At 39.1% G+C, this 19230-nt stretch overlaps 1 protein-coding gene across 1 annotated transcript in view; it reads right to left on the reverse strand.

Moving 5' to 3' along the window:
- The window catches only part of KAT2B (lysine acetyltransferase 2B), a 95221-nt gene that overhangs the window by 13404 nt on the left and 62587 nt on the right, over positions 1 to 19230 (reverse strand). Inside the window, exons 10-14 of the mRNA XM_044678887.1 lie at positions 12475 to 12611; positions 9460 to 9668; positions 8017 to 8143; positions 2183 to 2293; positions 365 to 508 (exon numbers count right to left, since the gene is read on the reverse strand). Coding sequence (XP_044534822.1) covers positions 365 to 508; positions 2183 to 2293; positions 8017 to 8143; positions 9460 to 9668; positions 12475 to 12611 — 728 coding nt within the window. The remainder of the gene's footprint in view (positions 1 to 364; positions 509 to 2182; positions 2294 to 8016; positions 8144 to 9459; positions 9669 to 12474; positions 12612 to 19230) is intronic.

A 19230-nucleotide genomic window follows, 5' to 3' on the forward strand; every position in this document is an offset into this window, starting at 1 on the left:
CCTCCTCTACACCTCGATGACTTCCCTTCCCCAACAGCTCTGGCAATTCCTCCTCTTGGACTTCTGATGATCTTATTATCCATACAACATATTTTGTCATATCTGACCATGAATTGAAAGTTACCACCTCATCTGTGTTGATGAAATTATAGACTCCGCATAAAGAGAGATGGTGTCTTTTCTTTTATATCCCTCCATGTGGACAGGGCATATGGTAAGACTCAATAGTAGCTGCTGAATGGATCAATTTCCCAACACAAGCCAACAGAAAGCCTTTTTGGTTTTCCCTTGAGTCCTAAAACTCTCGTGTGAGTCTTCCTGTCTTCATGGCCCTGATGGATCCAAATTGTTGGAAGGTTCTTACCTCCTTCTGTTTTTTGATGATGACAGAAAATTCTGTGTATGGGATCCTTGGGTTTAGCTCACAGCCCATCAGAGTGGCTCCTTCATAATCCTTGATGTAGCCTACATATTTGGTTTTGGGTACTTTGATATCTTTGGAGAAACCCTAGAAACAAAAGAGATTCAAACATGCCTTTGTCATGGCTCCCAACTAGCATGTACCTATTGGTTTATCATTTAACTCCAAAAATATATATTAAGTTATACACACACATAATATGACTTTTTACCCCTAGCGTGGGATTTAACCCTAAGTATAGGTAGTTATAGATTATTTCATTTTTCATCTATGTAGTGTTTTTAAAAATCAGAAACCAAACAAAGTATGACTTCGGAAAAAAAAAATAGAACTCAACTAAATGTGCCAGGAATAGAAGCCTTAAATATGACGGCCATTATGACCTACTCCTGCCACCCCCGCCCCCAACAAAGACACTTTAAAATGTAAAACTGCACAGTAAGCAAGTTTTTATTACAAAAAATGAGATAATGTGATAAACTGTGTATTATTAAGGAATAACTCAAAGCTATACACTGGAAGGGAGAGAACAAGGCAGGAAAAGTAGGAAAGGGAAAGAAGTAAAGAAAAGCCAGAGCTCAAGTTGAAGTTATTGAAAGAAAAGTCTCAGCAGAAAATATAGGCCAGATAATCTTTTGTCTAAGATTTCTAAGGTTTGAAAGAGAAACACCAGCCACCTTCCCGGCCACCACGCTACGAGCCAATTCTTCCTTAATATAATTGTGATCTGCCCCAGAGTGAATCCATGTCCAAACAGCAAACTGGGTTAGAGCAAGGTCCTACCCATGTGTACATACAGAATGATGCAGCCACATCCCCACTTGCAGACGTCTCTTTTCTACTCTTCTGAGGTTGCATGGACTTTGATCATAGACCTATGGGATCCCAGAAGAACATCCAGTCCTATCCTTTTACCTCTTCCTTTTTTAATCAAGGAAACTGAAAGAGCTATTTCAGCTCAAAGAAAATGACACTACTTTGGAATAACTACCGTGGGCTTCCTACTTTTTGTTTTAGACTAGAATTTAATAAAGATTACTTCCCACCCAACCCCCTTCTTCCTTATCCCTACTGCAAACATTCCCCCAAAAGGAGAAGAAAGTAGCCTTTCTGAAATAGCATATAATGTCTCTTCCTTTTTTGACAGAGCTACATTCCTCAAAGTTGGCTAAAAACTATTAGGAATAATCTAAGTTGGGACAAAAGCTCCAATTCTACAAATCAACAACCCCATCCATCCTCCACACACAGGGCAAGGCAAAGAGGTAGAGGGCAGAGAGGGAGAACAGACTGGGTTGAAAACTTTGGACAAAAAAGAAATTCAGATTTCAGGGATGACAGAAATTAAAGGATCCCGACTGCAGGCATGACAGCACCAGGAGTGCTCTCAAAGCACTTTCCAAACTCCAGGATCAATCTGCTCTGCTATCTTGTCACCGAGTCCTTCACCAGACCCAAAACATGCGTCCCAAACATAGAACGCTCCAAGTTCATAGGACCAAAAACTTGGTCTCGGTCTCCTTCTTCCTCCTCCTGCCTGATTATTTCTAGCATCTAACCTGGTCATCGCTTAACACAGCATAGGCTCCGGTCTGAAAATGTTTGACTTCACAGCTTCAGGTCTGTAAAGGGAATTGCTGCTCGACTTCACCAATTCTATAAAAACCAGTTTACTTCTTTCTAAATGAATGATGCCTCTTAGTATGTGGATGAAATGAATGAGGCGCGGGTGGGCGGGCGGGCAGGTGGGAGAGAACTTACTTGTTTCTTGAAGTATCCAATTGCATATTCATCGGCATACGTAAGAAAGTTCAGGATGCTATGTTTTATATGGTATTCTTTCAGGTGATTCATGAGGTGAGTTCCATAGCCCTGTATGGAAGTTGGTATAAGAAACATTTATGCATGGGTGGAAAAAAATCTCATGAGATGAAAAGTGCCAAGAAAGATGTTAGGAACCAGTGAGGGGAAGCTGTGCTTTTTGGGTTTCATTCATTCTATAGCTTAGAGAATTTTAGCAAACTGGACTTTTCCTGAAGGAGTTTTATCACAGAACCTTCTCTTGAGATTCTGAGCCTCAGGGATGGGATATCAGCAAAGCCCTCAAAAAGCCTTGGACCAATTTGCTAGCATGATTTGAGGACATACCTGAGGACAAAATCTAACAGCAGATTCTACTAAATCCCAAAGACTTTCTGATGACTATGTATACAATTCCAAATTTTTTTTTTGGCAGAAAGTTGGGATGTACATTACCAAAAACAATTCTTTCTGACAAAAAAAAAGTGTTTGAGAGCCTTGGGTGCAAACACAAAGCACTCTTTTTTAAGATTAATAATACCTCAGAGAATCTAAGCAACCATTTGCTATATATCCAATTCGCAAAGCTTACTAAAGAATGGGATAAATATCTCTCTAGGTAGGATGATCTCTCTAGGTAGCCAGACTTCATCAAGCAAGTACGGTCTGCAAAATCCCCATTAGCGAAATTATACTGTGAGATAACCCAAGGCGGAGAATATTGAAACATATCATTAATTAAAGTGAGAGGGGGGAAAATGATTTATTTAATTTTAAGTATCTTTTAAGGGAAGAGCCCCAATAATCTCAGAATCTACCAGAAAGAAAAAAGGATGCCCATGATCAAGAATATTACATGAATTTCACATATGACTCAATTTCTCTGAAGAGTTGAAAATATGTCCAGAGGAATGAACTTATATCCTCACAATGTACCTTTTAAAAAAAGTAGATGGGGAACAGAATTTTTTTACCCATTTTTAGAAGGAGAAACTGTGGCACTGAGAGGATTAATGATTGCCTTAGAGAGTGAGAACATGGTCCTAGAGAACGAGAAGCTGTCCAGCTACTTAACTTGATTCAAGTAAGGGAATAAAATGATCCTACTAGTATTGGCTGACATAGGGCAAAAAATATCATACGCAGAATTCGTAGATCAGAGGATAAAATCTTTTGAAACACTTTCCTCACGAACCTCTTTCCTAAAGTCTGAGGAAGTTCAGGAAAAGATTTCTTCCCTTTCTATCCTGTATCCTAAGGAATCTAAGCAAGACTCATTGATTAAAAGACTCATTCCAACTCAGGGCAGGCTGGGAATGAACCCCTCTTATAGCCTTCACCCTTGCTTTATAATTCAACAGAGACAGAACTCAAATCTATACAAAACCCTTCTTTTAGACACACAGGTTGCTGATGGTCATTCTATCTCCTCTGAGAACATTTCCACAGAACCAACCCTACTCGCGCCAAACCAACACCAGCAGAAGATGTGCTGGCCAATGGAAATTTCAAATTTCTGCCATTAAATCTTGTATTTGATAAGGAAAAGTCAACCCTTAAAGTGTCTCGATGATGTTCATCAGAATACTTTATCAAAAGATTAATTACGGCATTACATAATCTTCAGATAGTGGCGTGAGGATATTTGGGATTGCATATATTAAAGGTAAAGAACCTATGATTTCATCAGTGTATGTACTTCATCCACCAATACAGACTGCAATTCCTTCAAACTTTAGAAGAGAAACTTCATGGGTTATGATTTTAAAAATCCATCCACTGATGGCCAGCCTTATGATGTATTATGGCCCCTCCAAAGGAAGCTAGGTTGGTCTTTGAATAATAGTGTCCATCAACGGTTTGGCTTAATAGTAGCCACTGGCACATATTGCTTTTTAAAGATTTTTTCACTTGACCCTCACAACAACTCTCTGAGGTTCTACAGGTACTCTAATCCCCAAATCTAAAATTTTAGAGATGCAGAAACCTCCCAATGTTTGGAGAATTAACATGTAGTCACAAAAGTGACAAGTATTGGAAGAAGGATTCCAGGAGGAGTCTCCTTGTCTCTAAAGCCAGAATTCTCTTCCCTGCACCACAGTGAGGGTCAGCACTATCAATGAAGTTTTACCTCTCATGTTTAGAAAAATACCTCCTTTCTCTTAGATTCCAGTGCTTTCAATTCAATCTACATCTGTGCCACAATACTATAGAATCTTATATCTCGGTCCCTGGAGATAACTGAATTTTCCCATTTAAAAATCCACCCACTTCTGGAATAAAAAAAGGGAGAGATGCAGTGCACCTACAGCCCAGCCCACCCGGTCAGGTATTGTTTTTTTAAAAAAGCAACTCGGAAGCAGGTCCACACCATGAATCATCGCTATTTTAGAAAAACAGCAAGAATCGGTTGTTGATTTTTAAGAAATGATTGGGAAAGTATTTATCCCTGATTGACTTTTGAACTGAAAAACCTCTTTATGAACAGAGGCCTGACTGATTGGTTTTCTGGTTTTTTTTTCCTCTAAACAAATATGATGATACAGGGTTCCTGGCAAGGTGTTCTGAGAAAAAAGAAGCAAGCCTGGCGGCATCTTCCAAAGAACAAAGATGCCACAAAAACATCTTCTGACATCTGAATTCTCTCTGCTATCCCAAAACCAAGTCCACCACAACTAGATTCTTTCAAAAGGGTAGCTACTGAGGTCCATTTTTAAAAGGGGAAAAAAATGATGTTCCCCAACTGGAAGGCAAGGACACTCTCCTAGCCTCTTCCTGCTCCTGCTCATGAAGACCAACAAGCCAAACCAAAACAATGCAATGGTCCAGGTAATACCTCATGACCTCAACAGCAAAAACTATACATTTATGATAGAATTCCTCAACTTGGTTTAAAGCACTCACTAAAAGCACGGCAACAGCACCATCTAAAGACAAATTGTCAGATCTCCCTGAAAAGCGACTAGTAAGTTCAGCATGGAGTGAAACTGGGGCCCTGGTCGCTCCAAATAGAAAATGATGAACTAGGTGGAGGGGGGTAAGGAGAGAGGAGGCAGGAGGAAAAATACATATGCTTGACCATAAAAAATAAAATTGAATTAAAAAAACCAAAGCCAACAACAACAATAAAAAACAATTGAATGATTTTCACCTTTTGATGTTGTTAAACCAAAGCATTTTACTCTGGAAAAAGAAGATTCTCTGATTCTTAAGTATTTATAAGTGGTATTTTCTGGAGATATTAAGCAGAATTGAGAGTTTCATCACTACCATTTTCCAATAATGTTTGGGGGACTCTTTTTGCAATTTGAAATAGAACTAGTTTTAGAGCTAGAAGGGTTAACCTAATACTCTCAATTCCAAAGTCCTCATCTCATGACCAAATAGGGAACTGATGTTCAGGGAAGCTAAATACTTTAGAAAGTATCCCTTCAACTGACAAGTGTCTCTTTTCTTCCCTGCCCACTACCACCTATGTCCGCCACTGGGAAACAAATATCAAAACAAAACTCTTGTAACAAATTATATGCACAAACAAAACAGGTTCTCCCATTGTCTCTATCTAAAAATGTGTCTCTCTTTCTTCATAGTGTGTTACGAGGTGAGGAGCATTTTTACAAAGCTGCTGTTGGAATATAAATCGTTCATGAGTCTTTCCAAGTTTCTCTGAACTTCTTCCCCTTTGTCATATCTTATGGCACAAGAATGCGCCATTACAATGCCATTTCCTCATTTGTTCAGACATTCATCAATGGGTGGGCACCTCTTTAGTTTCCAAAAATGAGGGACTTTTTCAAGGGAATACAAGAAACTATTTAAGCTAAACCCTTCTGAAATGAAATCCAGTACTATTCAATCACAAAAGCCCAAATCTGGAAGGATCAGACAGATGGCAGGACTTGGGGCCAGAATGAACTAGGGGAATCTAGTCCAACATTTACTGAGTGTAACTTTCAGTGGTCCCCGGAGCATTATACTTGGCGATTGTTTCCCACCCCCTGGTTCCATTAGAGTGCAAGCTCTTTATATCAGATCCCATGGCAGAAATGGGCATAGCCTTTAGCTGATCTGAGAGAAGAGTTCTAGGACATGGTTCCTGATGTGCAGAGAAAGGAGAATTTTTCATTCCCTTAAGAGTATGATCCCAGAACTCACACTTCTTATCGGACAAATGAAATGTCTGGGGGAAGCATCACTTTGAGTGGTTACCCAAAGGTTAGCCCTTCAGCAGAATTAAAACCAGGCTGTAGGGGGCCAGGAAATTAGGACTACAGTATCACTCCATAGCACTACCATGAGGAGAAGAACAATACATGTCCAGTGTGAAGGGCAATCACTTATTCGGTCTTCCAGGGAAATACATGACAAAGGATTGAGAAACATAGAGTTCTAGATTACACGTTTTCCTTGGTATGTGAAAAAAAGGTTGTCTCATATTCATGACATTTCTGGACAGAGACAACGCAAGAATCTGCTCTGTTTGACTATATCATTTGTTCCAAGAGTTTTGTTTTGATAGTTGTTTCCCAGTGGCAGGCAGAGGTGGTAGTGGGCAGGAAAGAAAAGAGATTCTTGTCCATTATTTTAAATGTAAGCTTCCTGAAAGTAAGGGTTGTTTCATTCTTTATATTTGTATTCCCAGAGCTCAGCACAGTTCCTGGCACACAGAAGGAGCTTGATAAAGGCTTGTTGAATGACTGATAGAATGACCCAGAAAATACAGACTTGAATATGATTTTCTTTGTATCTTCTAAGAATAATTTTCCTAGGACTCCTTCCTCATGAACAACAAAACCTCGATATGACCTTCTGTCTTCAACAAAGGACTGAAATTTTCCATTGTGTTCCTCATCTTCATTATTAATAATGACGATTACTATATTTATATAGCATTTATATAGCTCTTGAAGGCTTGCAAAGCATTTTCTATATCTTAATTCATTTGATTCTCACAACAACCCCAGAAGGGTTTTACAAATGAGTAGACTGAACTTCAGGCCAGTTGTGTGACCTGTTGAGGATCGCAGTGTCAGAGGTGGATTTGAACTTAGGTCTTCCTCATTCCAAGCTCCTGGCTCAATCCACTCTTACCACACTGCCCTTCTTGATTAGAACACTAACTAAAAATATGGTTGAAAAAAGGAAGAACTCTAAAGATGCTTTGACTAGGGTTCTCTTAAGAGCACACACAGTCACAAATTGCCTCTATCAGAAAAGGATATTTTGGAAAAGAAGTCAGGATTAAAACCAAAATGTACTAATGCCAAAGAAATCATTCTGAGATCCACTACCATTTTGGATCATCTATTTTGCTCTTTTCTTTTTTTTTTAGAAGGGAGTTTTTTTTCCCTTCTCTCTCTTAGCCAGTACCATATTCTTTTGATGACTGCTGCTTTATAGTATAGCTTAATATCTGGTACTTTCCATTCTATTATCTTTTCTTTTCTGAGAGAGTCAAAAATTAATGGACCCACTTGCTAGCTGCTGGAACATATTCACACTGGGACGAAATAGAAATTGGTAGGTTTTATCCTAGTTGCAGTCCCAAGGCATAGCAGAAAGCTTCTAGAACGAGGGAATCTCATGCCCAATGCCGAGACAAAATTCTTCTCTGGCTGCTGAAGGCTGCACCACACTAGTTTCTTGTATAAAAAATAAAACAGCAGCAGCAATACTTCTTTCAGGGACTCCTAAACTCTACTTGGGTCCTCTGTGGGACAAGCCTCACACACTCTGGCTTTTATCTTTTCCCCCCTGTTGGGTGGGTTCTAAGAAAGCCCTCGAGAGGCTCTTACCTTGACTTGCTCATTGGAAGTTACAGCACAGAAGACAATCTCCGTGAATCCTTGCGACGGAAACATACGAAAACAGATCCCACCAATCACACGGCCATCTTTAATTAAAGCAAGGGTCTTGTGCTTACTGGAAGAATCAGATGGTGTCCCAATTTTAGTTATGTTGCAAAGGAGAATATATTTGAGATGCTTATTATTAATCTATCAAGAAGAAAATAGGGGAAATAAAACTGGATTTCTACATTTTGAGGCTATAACAGAATTTATATCCTCAAGCTCCAGTCTATCCAGATTTCTATTTTATCTGGTCTCTTTTATGGTCCAGATAAAGATCTGCTCTAATACTTCATCATGGCACCACACTAACGGGTGAGTTCTCAAAGACTACGCCAATAGAACGTTGGCACTAACATGTCCCTACAAAGCTGGAAAGGCTTTGAGCAGGGGTCTCGGAATGGACTGAAGGTCTGAAACCCAAGGGACGGCCTCGCTAATTTAAGAGAGATTCATCCACAAGTTGGTTCTTAAAGAGGCTGACTTTGACATCCCTTTCAGCTCTGAGATTCTAATGAAGATTAAAGAGACTATTCAGAGTGACTTAGTCTTCTGATATTTCAATATCGATAATGAGAAATCTGTTCAATTCTGAACATTTGACCATGTTTAAAAACAAAACTCCTGTGGCCAACCACAGACCCTGAAGGTCCTGAAGAAATGTGAAGGTAGAGTCCAACCTAGACAAAGAGGCAGCACCATCATCTCACTGCCCAATGAGATGACTTGGAAGGAGTTTCATATGTGGGATCAAGTTTCAGGATCTCAGCATGGAAAGGGACCTCAAAAACCATCTCTTCAAGAGCTTCTCAGGGCAGCTAGGTGGCAGAGTGGACAGAGCATCAGGTCTGAAGTCAAGAGGATCTGGGTTTGAATTTGACTTTAGACACTCCCTAGCAATGTGACCCTGGGCAAGTCACTTAACCTCAAGTGCCTTGCTACTGCTGCTCTTCTATCTTACGAGTGATACTAAGAGAAATGGTACAATTTTGTTTTTGTTTTTGTTTTTTAACTTCTTAACCTTTATTTGGGTATCACGACTCCCTCTGGCACACTGGGTAAAGCCTGTGAAATCCTTATCAGAATATTTTAAATGCATAAAATATAATACATTGGATCACAAAGGAAAATTATGTTGAAATCAAATTACCAATTTTTTAAAAAAGTTCAAACACCTACTTAACAAACTGATCCATTCCTGAAGAATCCCCACTAGAATATCCTAGATAATCATTTCCTTGAAGTCATCCAGTGAGAAGAAATTCCACTACAGCCCCTTCCGTCACTCTGTGCTCATCTGAATCACTGAGATGTCTTCCTCCATTTTAAGCCTAAATCCACATCTGCACACTTGAGCACACTCTCATGTGGCCCCACACCCTCACTTACGGGTCAAAGACCAGGCGCGTAATATACTCTTTGGGCATTCTAGGGAGCTGATGAGAGAAGACATTCTGTAAGCCGACCAGCCACATCAGGATCTTTTTGTTTGGCTTCTGATTCAGAGAGTTGCCGACTACGTGGAATTCTATCACTCCTCGGCGTTCTTCCAATCTGGCTGCTTCGTCCCGGGCTGAATGTGCTGACAGAAAGTTGGTCTGGGGTAAAGGCAAGGAGGAGAGGGAAAGAGAAACAGAGAATGAGAAGAGGGGAGAGAGAGAGTTAACAAAAAGGTACCATCGGGTTAACAATGCCAAGCTTCTCTTCTTTGCTCTGTCAGGGTCCGAGCTGGGAGTTTGTAGGACACACCAAAATATACTGATCAACCGATCGATGTATCTATCTATCCATTCTATTATCTGTCTAGCTATCTATCCATTCTAGTATCTATCTATCCATTTTATTATCTATCTATCCATCCATTTTATTATCTATCTATCCATCCATTTTATTATCTATCTATCCATTCTATTATCTATTCATTCTATTAACTATCCATCCATTTTATTATCTATCTATCCATCCATTTTACTGTCTATCTATCCATACTATTATCTGTCTATCTAGCTATCTATCTATCCATTTTATTATTTGTCTATCTATCCATTCTATTATCTATCTATCTATCCATCCATTTTATTAATCTATCCATACATCCATTTCATTATCTGTCTATCCATCCATTCTACTATCTATCTATCCATATTATTATCTGTCTATCTATCTTTCTATCTATCTATTCTATTGTCTATCTAGCCATTTTATTATCTTTCTATCCATTCTATTATCTATCTATATTTCTTTCTTTCTTTTTAAAACCCTTGCACCTGTCTTATAATTGATACAAATGATGATGGCAAATTCTACTTCCAAGCTCTCAAAATGGCAAGTGGAAACAGATAAGTTCACAGTCAACAGAATCTTGGAAGTGCTGTAGGTAGGAAAGTGGCTGATCCATGAAAGTGACACACACACAAATTTAGCTCATCTATAATAGAAATCAACTTTCTTTTTTTTTTTTTTTTTTTTAATTCCTATCCTCTGTCTTAGAATCGGCATTAAATATTGGTTCCAAGGCTGAAAAATGATAAAGGCTAAGTAACTGAGGTTAAGTGATTTGCTCTGGGTCACACAGTAGCTATGAAGAGTCTGAGGCCAGATTTGAACCTACAACTTTCCACCTCCAGGCCTGGCTCCTCTATCCACTGAGCCACCTCTCTGCCTTTGATATTTTTTGAGCAGTTTTTTTTTTTCCCCCAATAGAAAAAGATGCTTAGATTTGAGGTGATCTCATTCGGCTAATATTTTATTCAGAGCTTGGCAGTCCCACAAAGATAACAGGTAGGTCTTGGGAATTGTTTTTGTACCGTAAGGTAGAGAGGAATGGCGAGCCAAAGGATTTCCTTTCTACTAATTGGGTGACCTTGGACAATCAGGGAATTTCTTTGTTCAACTGTCCCCTTATTAATAAAACAAGGGTGATACAAACTGATCTACCTACTAACCCAGGCTAGTAGTGTAGGGACCAAAAACTGTCAGGGGAAATGGAATGGTCTGGCTTGAGCTGATCTTCCCAAGCTCCCTGGGATCAGAAGCTCTGCCTTCGCTTATAGCCACTGTGGCTGCTGCTTTCATCTTGGTACCCTGGAGCTTTCCTCTTGTGAGACACTATTTTCTTTCCAGAAATATGTAGCCTGTAAAAAAATCACCTGGGCCAACATGGAGGCTGCCCCAATACAGAGCTCAAAAGCAATGGCCATCTTTGACAACTAAAGTGGACAAAATGCCAAAAATGGGGCATCTGACATATGATCACAGAATAAATACTGGTTCTGAATTCAAATTCTGTATCTAAATCATCTAACCTTCCTGGGGCTCAGTTCGCTCATCTGTAAAATTTGAAACCTGCACAAAAAGATATAGGAAGTCTTATTTTTTTTTTAAACTCTTGACCAATAATTATGACCCCTATTTTCCTCCCTCTCCTACTTTTCAGAACCCTCTTGTGTTATGTTCTCCCCAAAGAATGGAAGCTCCTTGAGGACAGGGACAAACTTTCTGCCTATATCTGAATAACCCCAGAGCTTAGCACAGTGTCTGACATGTGGAAAGTATGTTTCACAAATGTTTACCTTGGGAAGTGGCATTACCTCTCTCAGACTCAGTTTTCTCATCTTTAATTTGGGAATAATAATAGCAAGAACCCAACAGGGATTTTTTTTAGGGGGGGAATATCAGTGAAATAATACAAGTAAAGCATTTCCCAAAACTTAGTTAACTAAATGAATTATATAAAATGTTATCAGTTTCATATACATAATGTGTTTGTATAAATGTGTTATAAACTAATGTATCCCACGTCGCTGTGAAGGAGTAGTCCAGCACTATTCAGAGCCCCCTGCTCCCAGACTGAGAGTTTAAGAGACTTGGAAAAAGGATGGACTGGTGACAAGATGTCATTCTGTACCTTGATTAATTTAGCAGGAGGGATTAAATATTATTATTTATAATTAGGATGGGAAATAATGGGAAGATGATTAGAGGGGAAAAAAACATAATTAAATTAGGGGAGGGACTTGATTATACTCACACTTGACAAAGGGTTGTTTCCAGAGAAAATGAGAAATTTCATGTATTTTGTAAAAAAGGGGGGAAGGAGAGAAGTTCTTTTGCAAACTAAATTGAGAGCCCTCTTTACTCTAGTATTGCCTTATCTCTTGCAGCTGTCAAGAGTCCCTGAAAGGAGATTCATCACAGTTTTACTATGATTACATATTCACTTATCAAACAAATTTTCAATTTGTGATAGGGACAGGCCAAATAATTCTTCTCCCTCCTGAAGTCAACCCCCAGCAAGGCTGAGTATTAATCCTTCAAAGTTAGCATCCTCTAGCTCAATGATCTGAGGTGAGACAAGAACCCCCAGGGTCTGCCCAAGCTCCCTCCCTCACTCATAATCCTCACCTCTGGCCCCAGCATTGCAGCAGGATCTGTAATGGTGGACATGACCTCGTTGATCAACTCAATGGGAATATCCCCCACAACTCTGGGTCTCTTGGCCTCCTCCAGGGAATGAAGGTCATTCATTTTTCTCTTCTCTCCTACAAGAACCAACACCACAATGTAAGAGCTCCTTTTTAAACACAAAACAGATTATGGAAGTCTCCTCAGACAATTCTTTGTAACCCTCAGAAAGAGAGGGTTGGGGATAACCAACTTATTTAAAAGCAGAAAGGGGCCACTAATAGCCTTTTTGGCCAAGAGTTCCAACTTCCTCCTCAACCAGCTTCCTGACTTATCTCCCTTTCCCTCTTCCCCCAACTGGAAAGACCTGCCCAAAAAGTAGCAGAACTGATACATCTGGACTTCTTCTTTCACGCAACAACTAAAACCTAGGAAATGCTCGTAGATCCAGAGACAGAAGTGTCCTGAGAGGTCACAGAGCCCAACCCTCTCATTTTACAGATAAAGAAATCGACAAGGAGAAGATGATGATCTGTTCAGGATGACAAATCTGATAAATCTCCTAGTTAATGGTCTGGTCTCTTCTTGACCCCAATTCCAGCATTCTGACTCCTTGCTACTCAAATACTCAGAAGAATAGCTTGAGAGAGCAAGAAATATACTGTGTAACACCAATAACAAAACAGTTGCCCTTCATTCACCCAACATGTAAAAAGTCTGTAAATTGTTTCAAGTGTATTAGTCCACTTGAGCCTTATACATCAATGTATAGAGACTGTAGGGAGGGACTATTATTATTCTCATTTACCAGATGAGGAAACTGAGGCTCAGGGATATTACAAGAAAAGACAATGGGAATGTAAGATCACAGACTGAGGATGGAAGGAACCTTCAGGACTGACTAGGTAATCCTATTCATTTTACAGTTAAGGAACTAGGGACCAGAAGGTTATATGACTTATCCAAGGTCATATAGGTAGTATCAAAGATGAGTGTAGAACCCAGATTCTCCAATCCAGTGTCTTTCCTGTTGTACTATAGGACTGCCCTTAGAATCCATATTCTCCTGGCTTTGAACCTAACCTTCCATCTACTATCACTCTGACCCTTAATAAGAATAAGTAATATGTACAGCTATAAAGAAAGAAAAATCTAAGACCAAAAAAAAAAAAAAAAAAAAAAATCAAGTCCATTGACATATTTAGATTGGGAAGCACTTTCAATGGAGACTTGCAACAAAGGAAATTTCCCTACATTTCTCTCCTTCCCCTTGAAGAACAGACAATAAACAACAAGGTATGGCTTTCTGGCAAGAAGAGGAGTATTTTTGCAGTTTGCAAAGCTCAGCCAAGGAGAGTCTAAGGAATGGTCCTGCCAAGAGGGAAAAGCCAGCTCCAGCCTCAGGCTCTCTTGTGGCTGTTTGGGCACAGATAGAAAATCCTTCTTGCCACACAGACCCAAGCCTTGAGAACAGCAAACATGGAGCAATTCACTCCTTCCAGGCAAAAGGCCCTGAGGAAAATAAGGGCCCAGGATGGGGAAAGAAGCTCCTTGTGGTACCGTTATCAAACTTGGGGTCTCAAGAGTCTGGACAAGAAGGAAGAAGAGAGAAGAGAGAGTAACACTAGAAGAGATCTGCATTCATTGCTCGGCCAAGACTCCTCCACTAAACTCACTGCCAGGGAGTATTCTGATCCTCAACCTGGCTCAAAATTTATGCTGAAATAAAGCAACTTGTAGCTTTAAAACATTCCTTTTACTATTCTGTTCTCTTCTCCTTAATCAAGCCTTTATTATTTAACTCAGTTTGTATGCCAGGTACTGTGCTAGACCCTGGGGATACAAAGACAAAAATAAAATACTCCCTCCCCTCCAAGAGAGAACACCAAACCGTATTTTCCTCACATCTAAAATGCAAGGGGGACATCACCAGGAATTCTGGGAAGATGGCAGCGTAGAAGCAGCAAAGCTCCAGACCTCCATAAAGCCCTTCACCACCAATCAAGGACGAAGGGCTCCAAGGGAACAGAAAACCAAATCTGACAACACAACAGAGCTGGGGGATCCTCCAGCTGAACCCAACTTAAAAGGTGCTCAGTAAAAAGGAGAGGAAAAAAAAAAAAAGCCTGAATTCTTGGAACTCTCAGGTGGGAGGAAAAAAAAAGGAGGAAGATCCCAGATCCTCTCCTCCACCTAATGTGCTGAGTCTCCAGAGGATCCTGGGATCCCTGAGTGGGCTGGGGCATTAGTCCCAGGGAGTGCCTCGCTGGCACAGCTGTGCCAAACTCAAGGTTTTGATCGCAGACAGCAGGGAGGATGCTGGGGGAGAAACCCAAAGAGGGTGAACATACCACATCTTGTGCTGCCCCACCCCCCTTCTCTCTAGGTTTTGACCTCAGGGTACTCTGAGCTGCACAGATCAACCATACCCAGGCTTAATCCTGTCAATACAACTGGCAAGAAGTCTTCAGAGTGTAGGGAAGCTCCAACACCCTCTCATCCACAGACTACAATGAAAGAAGCCCTACTCAATTCTCTAGCTTTTACCACTAGCTGGGGAAAATCTGGCCTCAGGGCACTAGGAGCTCTGCAGATTAATCCCACCTGGCTTACTTCTATCAGTACAGCAGAAAAGAAGTCTTCAGAGGGCAGGGAAGCTCCAACACCCACTCATCCACAGACTACAATGAAAGAAGCCCTACTCAATTCTCTAGCTTTTACCACTAGCTAGGGAAAATCTGGCCTCAGGGCACTTGGAGATCTGCAGATCAATCTCACCTGGCTTAATCCTATCAGTACAGTAGAAAAGAAGTCTTCAGAGGGCAAGGAAGCTCCAACACCTCTCCTCCGCTGACTACTAAGGAAAGAAGCCCAACTCACTTCTCTAGCTTTTACCACCAGCTGGGGAAAATCTGGCCTCAGGTCTCACTAACCTAATTAATCAATAAAAGAGAGAAGAAGCCCTCCCAGGACTGAATAGCCCAAACCCACAGAAAAGAAAATGATCAGAGGATCTAGATTACAGCCAATTACAGGAGAAAGAAGGAAAAAATATGAGTAAACAACAGAAAAAGAAAAAAGAAATCACAATCAATAGCTTCTATCCAGAAATTGAACAAAAAGCAAATGGATCAGAAGATAAAGGAATATCAAGAAAAACAGAAACTTCAGTGAAATGGACACAGGCTTTGGAATAACTTAAAATCCAATTAGCTCAAGAACTCAAAACTCAAAAGAACTCAAGAACTCAGAAAACAATCAACAGAAGCTGAAGACAATTGGGAAAAGGAAATATATACTATAATACAAAAAAATAATGTCTCAAAAGCCCAAATTGACCAGCAAAAAAATGAAGCACAGGTGAAAGATGATCTACAAAGAAAAGCAGACCAGAAGGAGAAGGATGAGCAAAAAGCCAGGGATGAAATTCAGTCTTTAAAAATTAGAATTCAACAACCAGAAGCTAATGACTTCACAAGGCAACAAGAATATGTAAAATAAAATTTTTAAAATGAAAATTTTGAGGAAAAATATGAAACACCTCATTGACACAACCACAGATCTGGAAAACAGATCTCAAAGAGACAACTCAAGGATTATTGGTCTGCCAGAACATGACAACAAAAAGAAAAGTTTGGACGTCATCCTACAAGAAATTATACAAGAGAACTGTCCTGATATTCTCGAACAAGGGGGGAAAGTGGAAATAGAAAGAATTCACAAATCACTTCCTACATTTAATCCACAGCTAACAAATTCCAGAAATATTATAGCCAAATTCAAAAACTACTAGACCAAAGAAAAAATATTACAAGCTGCTAAGAAGAAATCAGTCAGATACCAGGGAACCACAGTTCGGATAACATAGGATCTGGCTGCATCTACATTGAAGGACAGGAAGGCATGGAATACAATATTCCAGAAAGCAAGAGAGCTAGGTCTACAACCAAGAATTAACTATCCAGCAAAATTGACTATATTCTTGCAGTTGAAAGTTTGGTCATTCAACAAAATTGAAGACACCCAAGCATTCATAAAGAAAAACCAGACTTAAGCAGAGAATTTAGGAAAACCATCCACATAATTGACCATATCCACAAGCTAACAAACAAATATCACATGATTATCTAAACAGATCCTGAAAAAGCCTTTTACAAAATACAACACCCATTCCTATTGAAAACACTAGAAAGTATAGGAATAGAAGGACCTTTCCTAAAAATAATAAACAGTATATATCTAAAACCTAAATTAACAAGCATCATATGAATTGAGGATAAATTAGAAGCCTTCCCAATAAGATCAGGCATGAAACAAGGATGCCCATTATCACCTCTATTATTTAACATTGTACTAGAAACACTAGCAATAGCAATTAAAGGAGAAAAAGAAACTGAAGGTATTAAAATAGGCAATGAGGAGTCTAAGGTATCACTCTTTGCAGATGATATGATGGTCTACTTTAAAAATCCTAGAGAATTAACTAAAAAGCTAGTAGAAATAATCAAAAACTTTAGCAAAGTTGCAGGATACAAAATAAATGCACACAAATCATCAGCATTTCTATATATTTCCAACACATCACAGGAGCAAAAGGTAGAAAGAGACACCATTTAAAATCACCCTGGACAATATAAAATACTTAGGAATCTATCTACCAAAACAAACACAGCAATTATATGAACACAACTACAAAACACTTTCCAAACAATTAAAACTAGATCTAAACAAACAATTGGAAAAACACTGACTGCTCATGGGTAGGGGGAGCTAACATAATAAAAATGACCATTCTGCCCAAATTAATTTACTTACTTAGTGTCATACCCATCAAACTACCAAGAAATTTTTTTACTGAATTAGAAAAAACTATTACAAAGTTCATTTAGAAGAACAAAAGATCAAGAATATCAAGGGAAATAATGAAAAAAAAATGTGAAGGAAGGTGGCCTAGCAGTACCAGATATCAAGCTGTACTATAAAGCAGTGGTCATCAAAACAATATGGTTTTGATGGGTAGCTGGGTAGCTCAGTGGATTGAGAGCTAGGCCTAGAGATGGGAGGTCCTAGGTTCAAATCCAGCCTCAGACACTTCCCAGCTGTGTGACCCTGGGCAAGTCACTTGACCCCCACTGCCTAGACCATACCACTCTTCTGCCTTGGAGCAAATAAACAGCATTGACTCCAAGCCAGAACATAAGGGTTTAAAAAAAAAAAATATGGTACTGGCTAAGAGACAGAAGGGTAGATTAGTGAAATTGGGGTGACTGTCAGCAAGACAGTCTATAATAAACCCAAAGAGCCCAACTTTTGGGACAAAAATACACTATTTGACAAAAACTGCTGGGAAAATTGGAAAACAATATGGGAGAGATTAGGTTTAAATCAACATCTCACACCCTACACCAATATAAATTAAGAATGGGTGAATGACTTGAATATAAAGAAGGAAACTATAAGTAAATTAGGTGAACACAGAATAGTATACTTGTCAGATCTCTGGGAAAGGAAAGATTTTAAAACCAAGCAAGAGTTAGAAAAAAATACAAAATATAAAATAAATAATTTTGATTATATTAAATTAAAAAGGTTTTGTACAAACAAAAACAATGCAACCAAAATCAGAAGGAAAACAACAAACTAGAAAAAAATCTTTATAATAAAAAACTCTAACAGAGGTCTAATTACTGAAATATACAAGGAGCTAAATCAATTGTATAAAAAAATCAAGCCATTCCCCAATTGATAAATGGGCAAGAGACATGAATAGGCAATTTTCAGATAAAGAAATCAATACTATCAATAAGTACATGAGAAAGTGTTCTAAATCTCTAAAAATCAGAGAAATGCAAATCAAAACAACTCTGAGGTATCATCTCACACCCAGCAGACTGGCTAAAATGACAGCAGGGGAGAGTAATGAACGTTGGAGGGGATGTGGCAAAATAGGGATTGCTATTGCTGGTGGAGTTGTGAATTGATCCAACCATTCTGGAGGGCAATTTGAAACTATGCTCAAAGGGCTATAAAAGACTGCCTGCCCTTTGATCCAGCCATACCACTGCTGGGTTTGTACCCCAAAGAGACCATAGGGAAAAAGACTTGTACAAAAATATTTTTAGCCTTGCTCTTTGTGGTGGCAAAAAACTGGAAAATGAGGGTATGCCCTTCAATTGGGGAATGGCTGAACAAATCGTGGTATATGCTGGTGATGGAATACTATTGTGCTAAAAGGAATGATGAACTGGAGGAATTCCATGTGAACTGGAAAGACTTCCAGGAACTGATGCAGAGTGAAAGGAGCAGAGCCAGAATAACATTATACACAGAGACTGATACACTGTGATAAAATCTAATGTAATGGACTTCTGTACTAGCAGCAATGCAATGACTGAGGCCAATTCTGAGGGATTTATGGAAAAGAACGCTACACGCATTCAGAGGAAAAACTACAGGAGTGGAAACACAGAAGAAAAACAACTGCTTGAACACATGGGTTGAGGCGGACATGATTGGGGAATGTAGACTCAAAACTACCACACCAATGCAACTATCAATAATTTGGAAATAAGTCTTGATGGATGACACATGTTAAAACCATGGAAATTTTTTCTAAAAGATAAAATTTTAAATAAAAAAAAAATAAAAATAAAAATAAAAAAAAGAAAGTTACATCAAAAAAGCAAATAGATAAATAAATAAACAAACGAACAAACAAACAAGCAAACAAATAAAGGAATGAATGAATGAATGAAT

Source organism: Gracilinanus agilis, chromosome 5, assembly GCF_016433145.1.
Source record: "Gracilinanus agilis isolate LMUSP501 chromosome 5, AgileGrace, whole genome shotgun sequence".
Taxonomy (NCBI): domain Eukaryota; kingdom Metazoa; phylum Chordata; class Mammalia; order Didelphimorphia; family Didelphidae; genus Gracilinanus; species Gracilinanus agilis.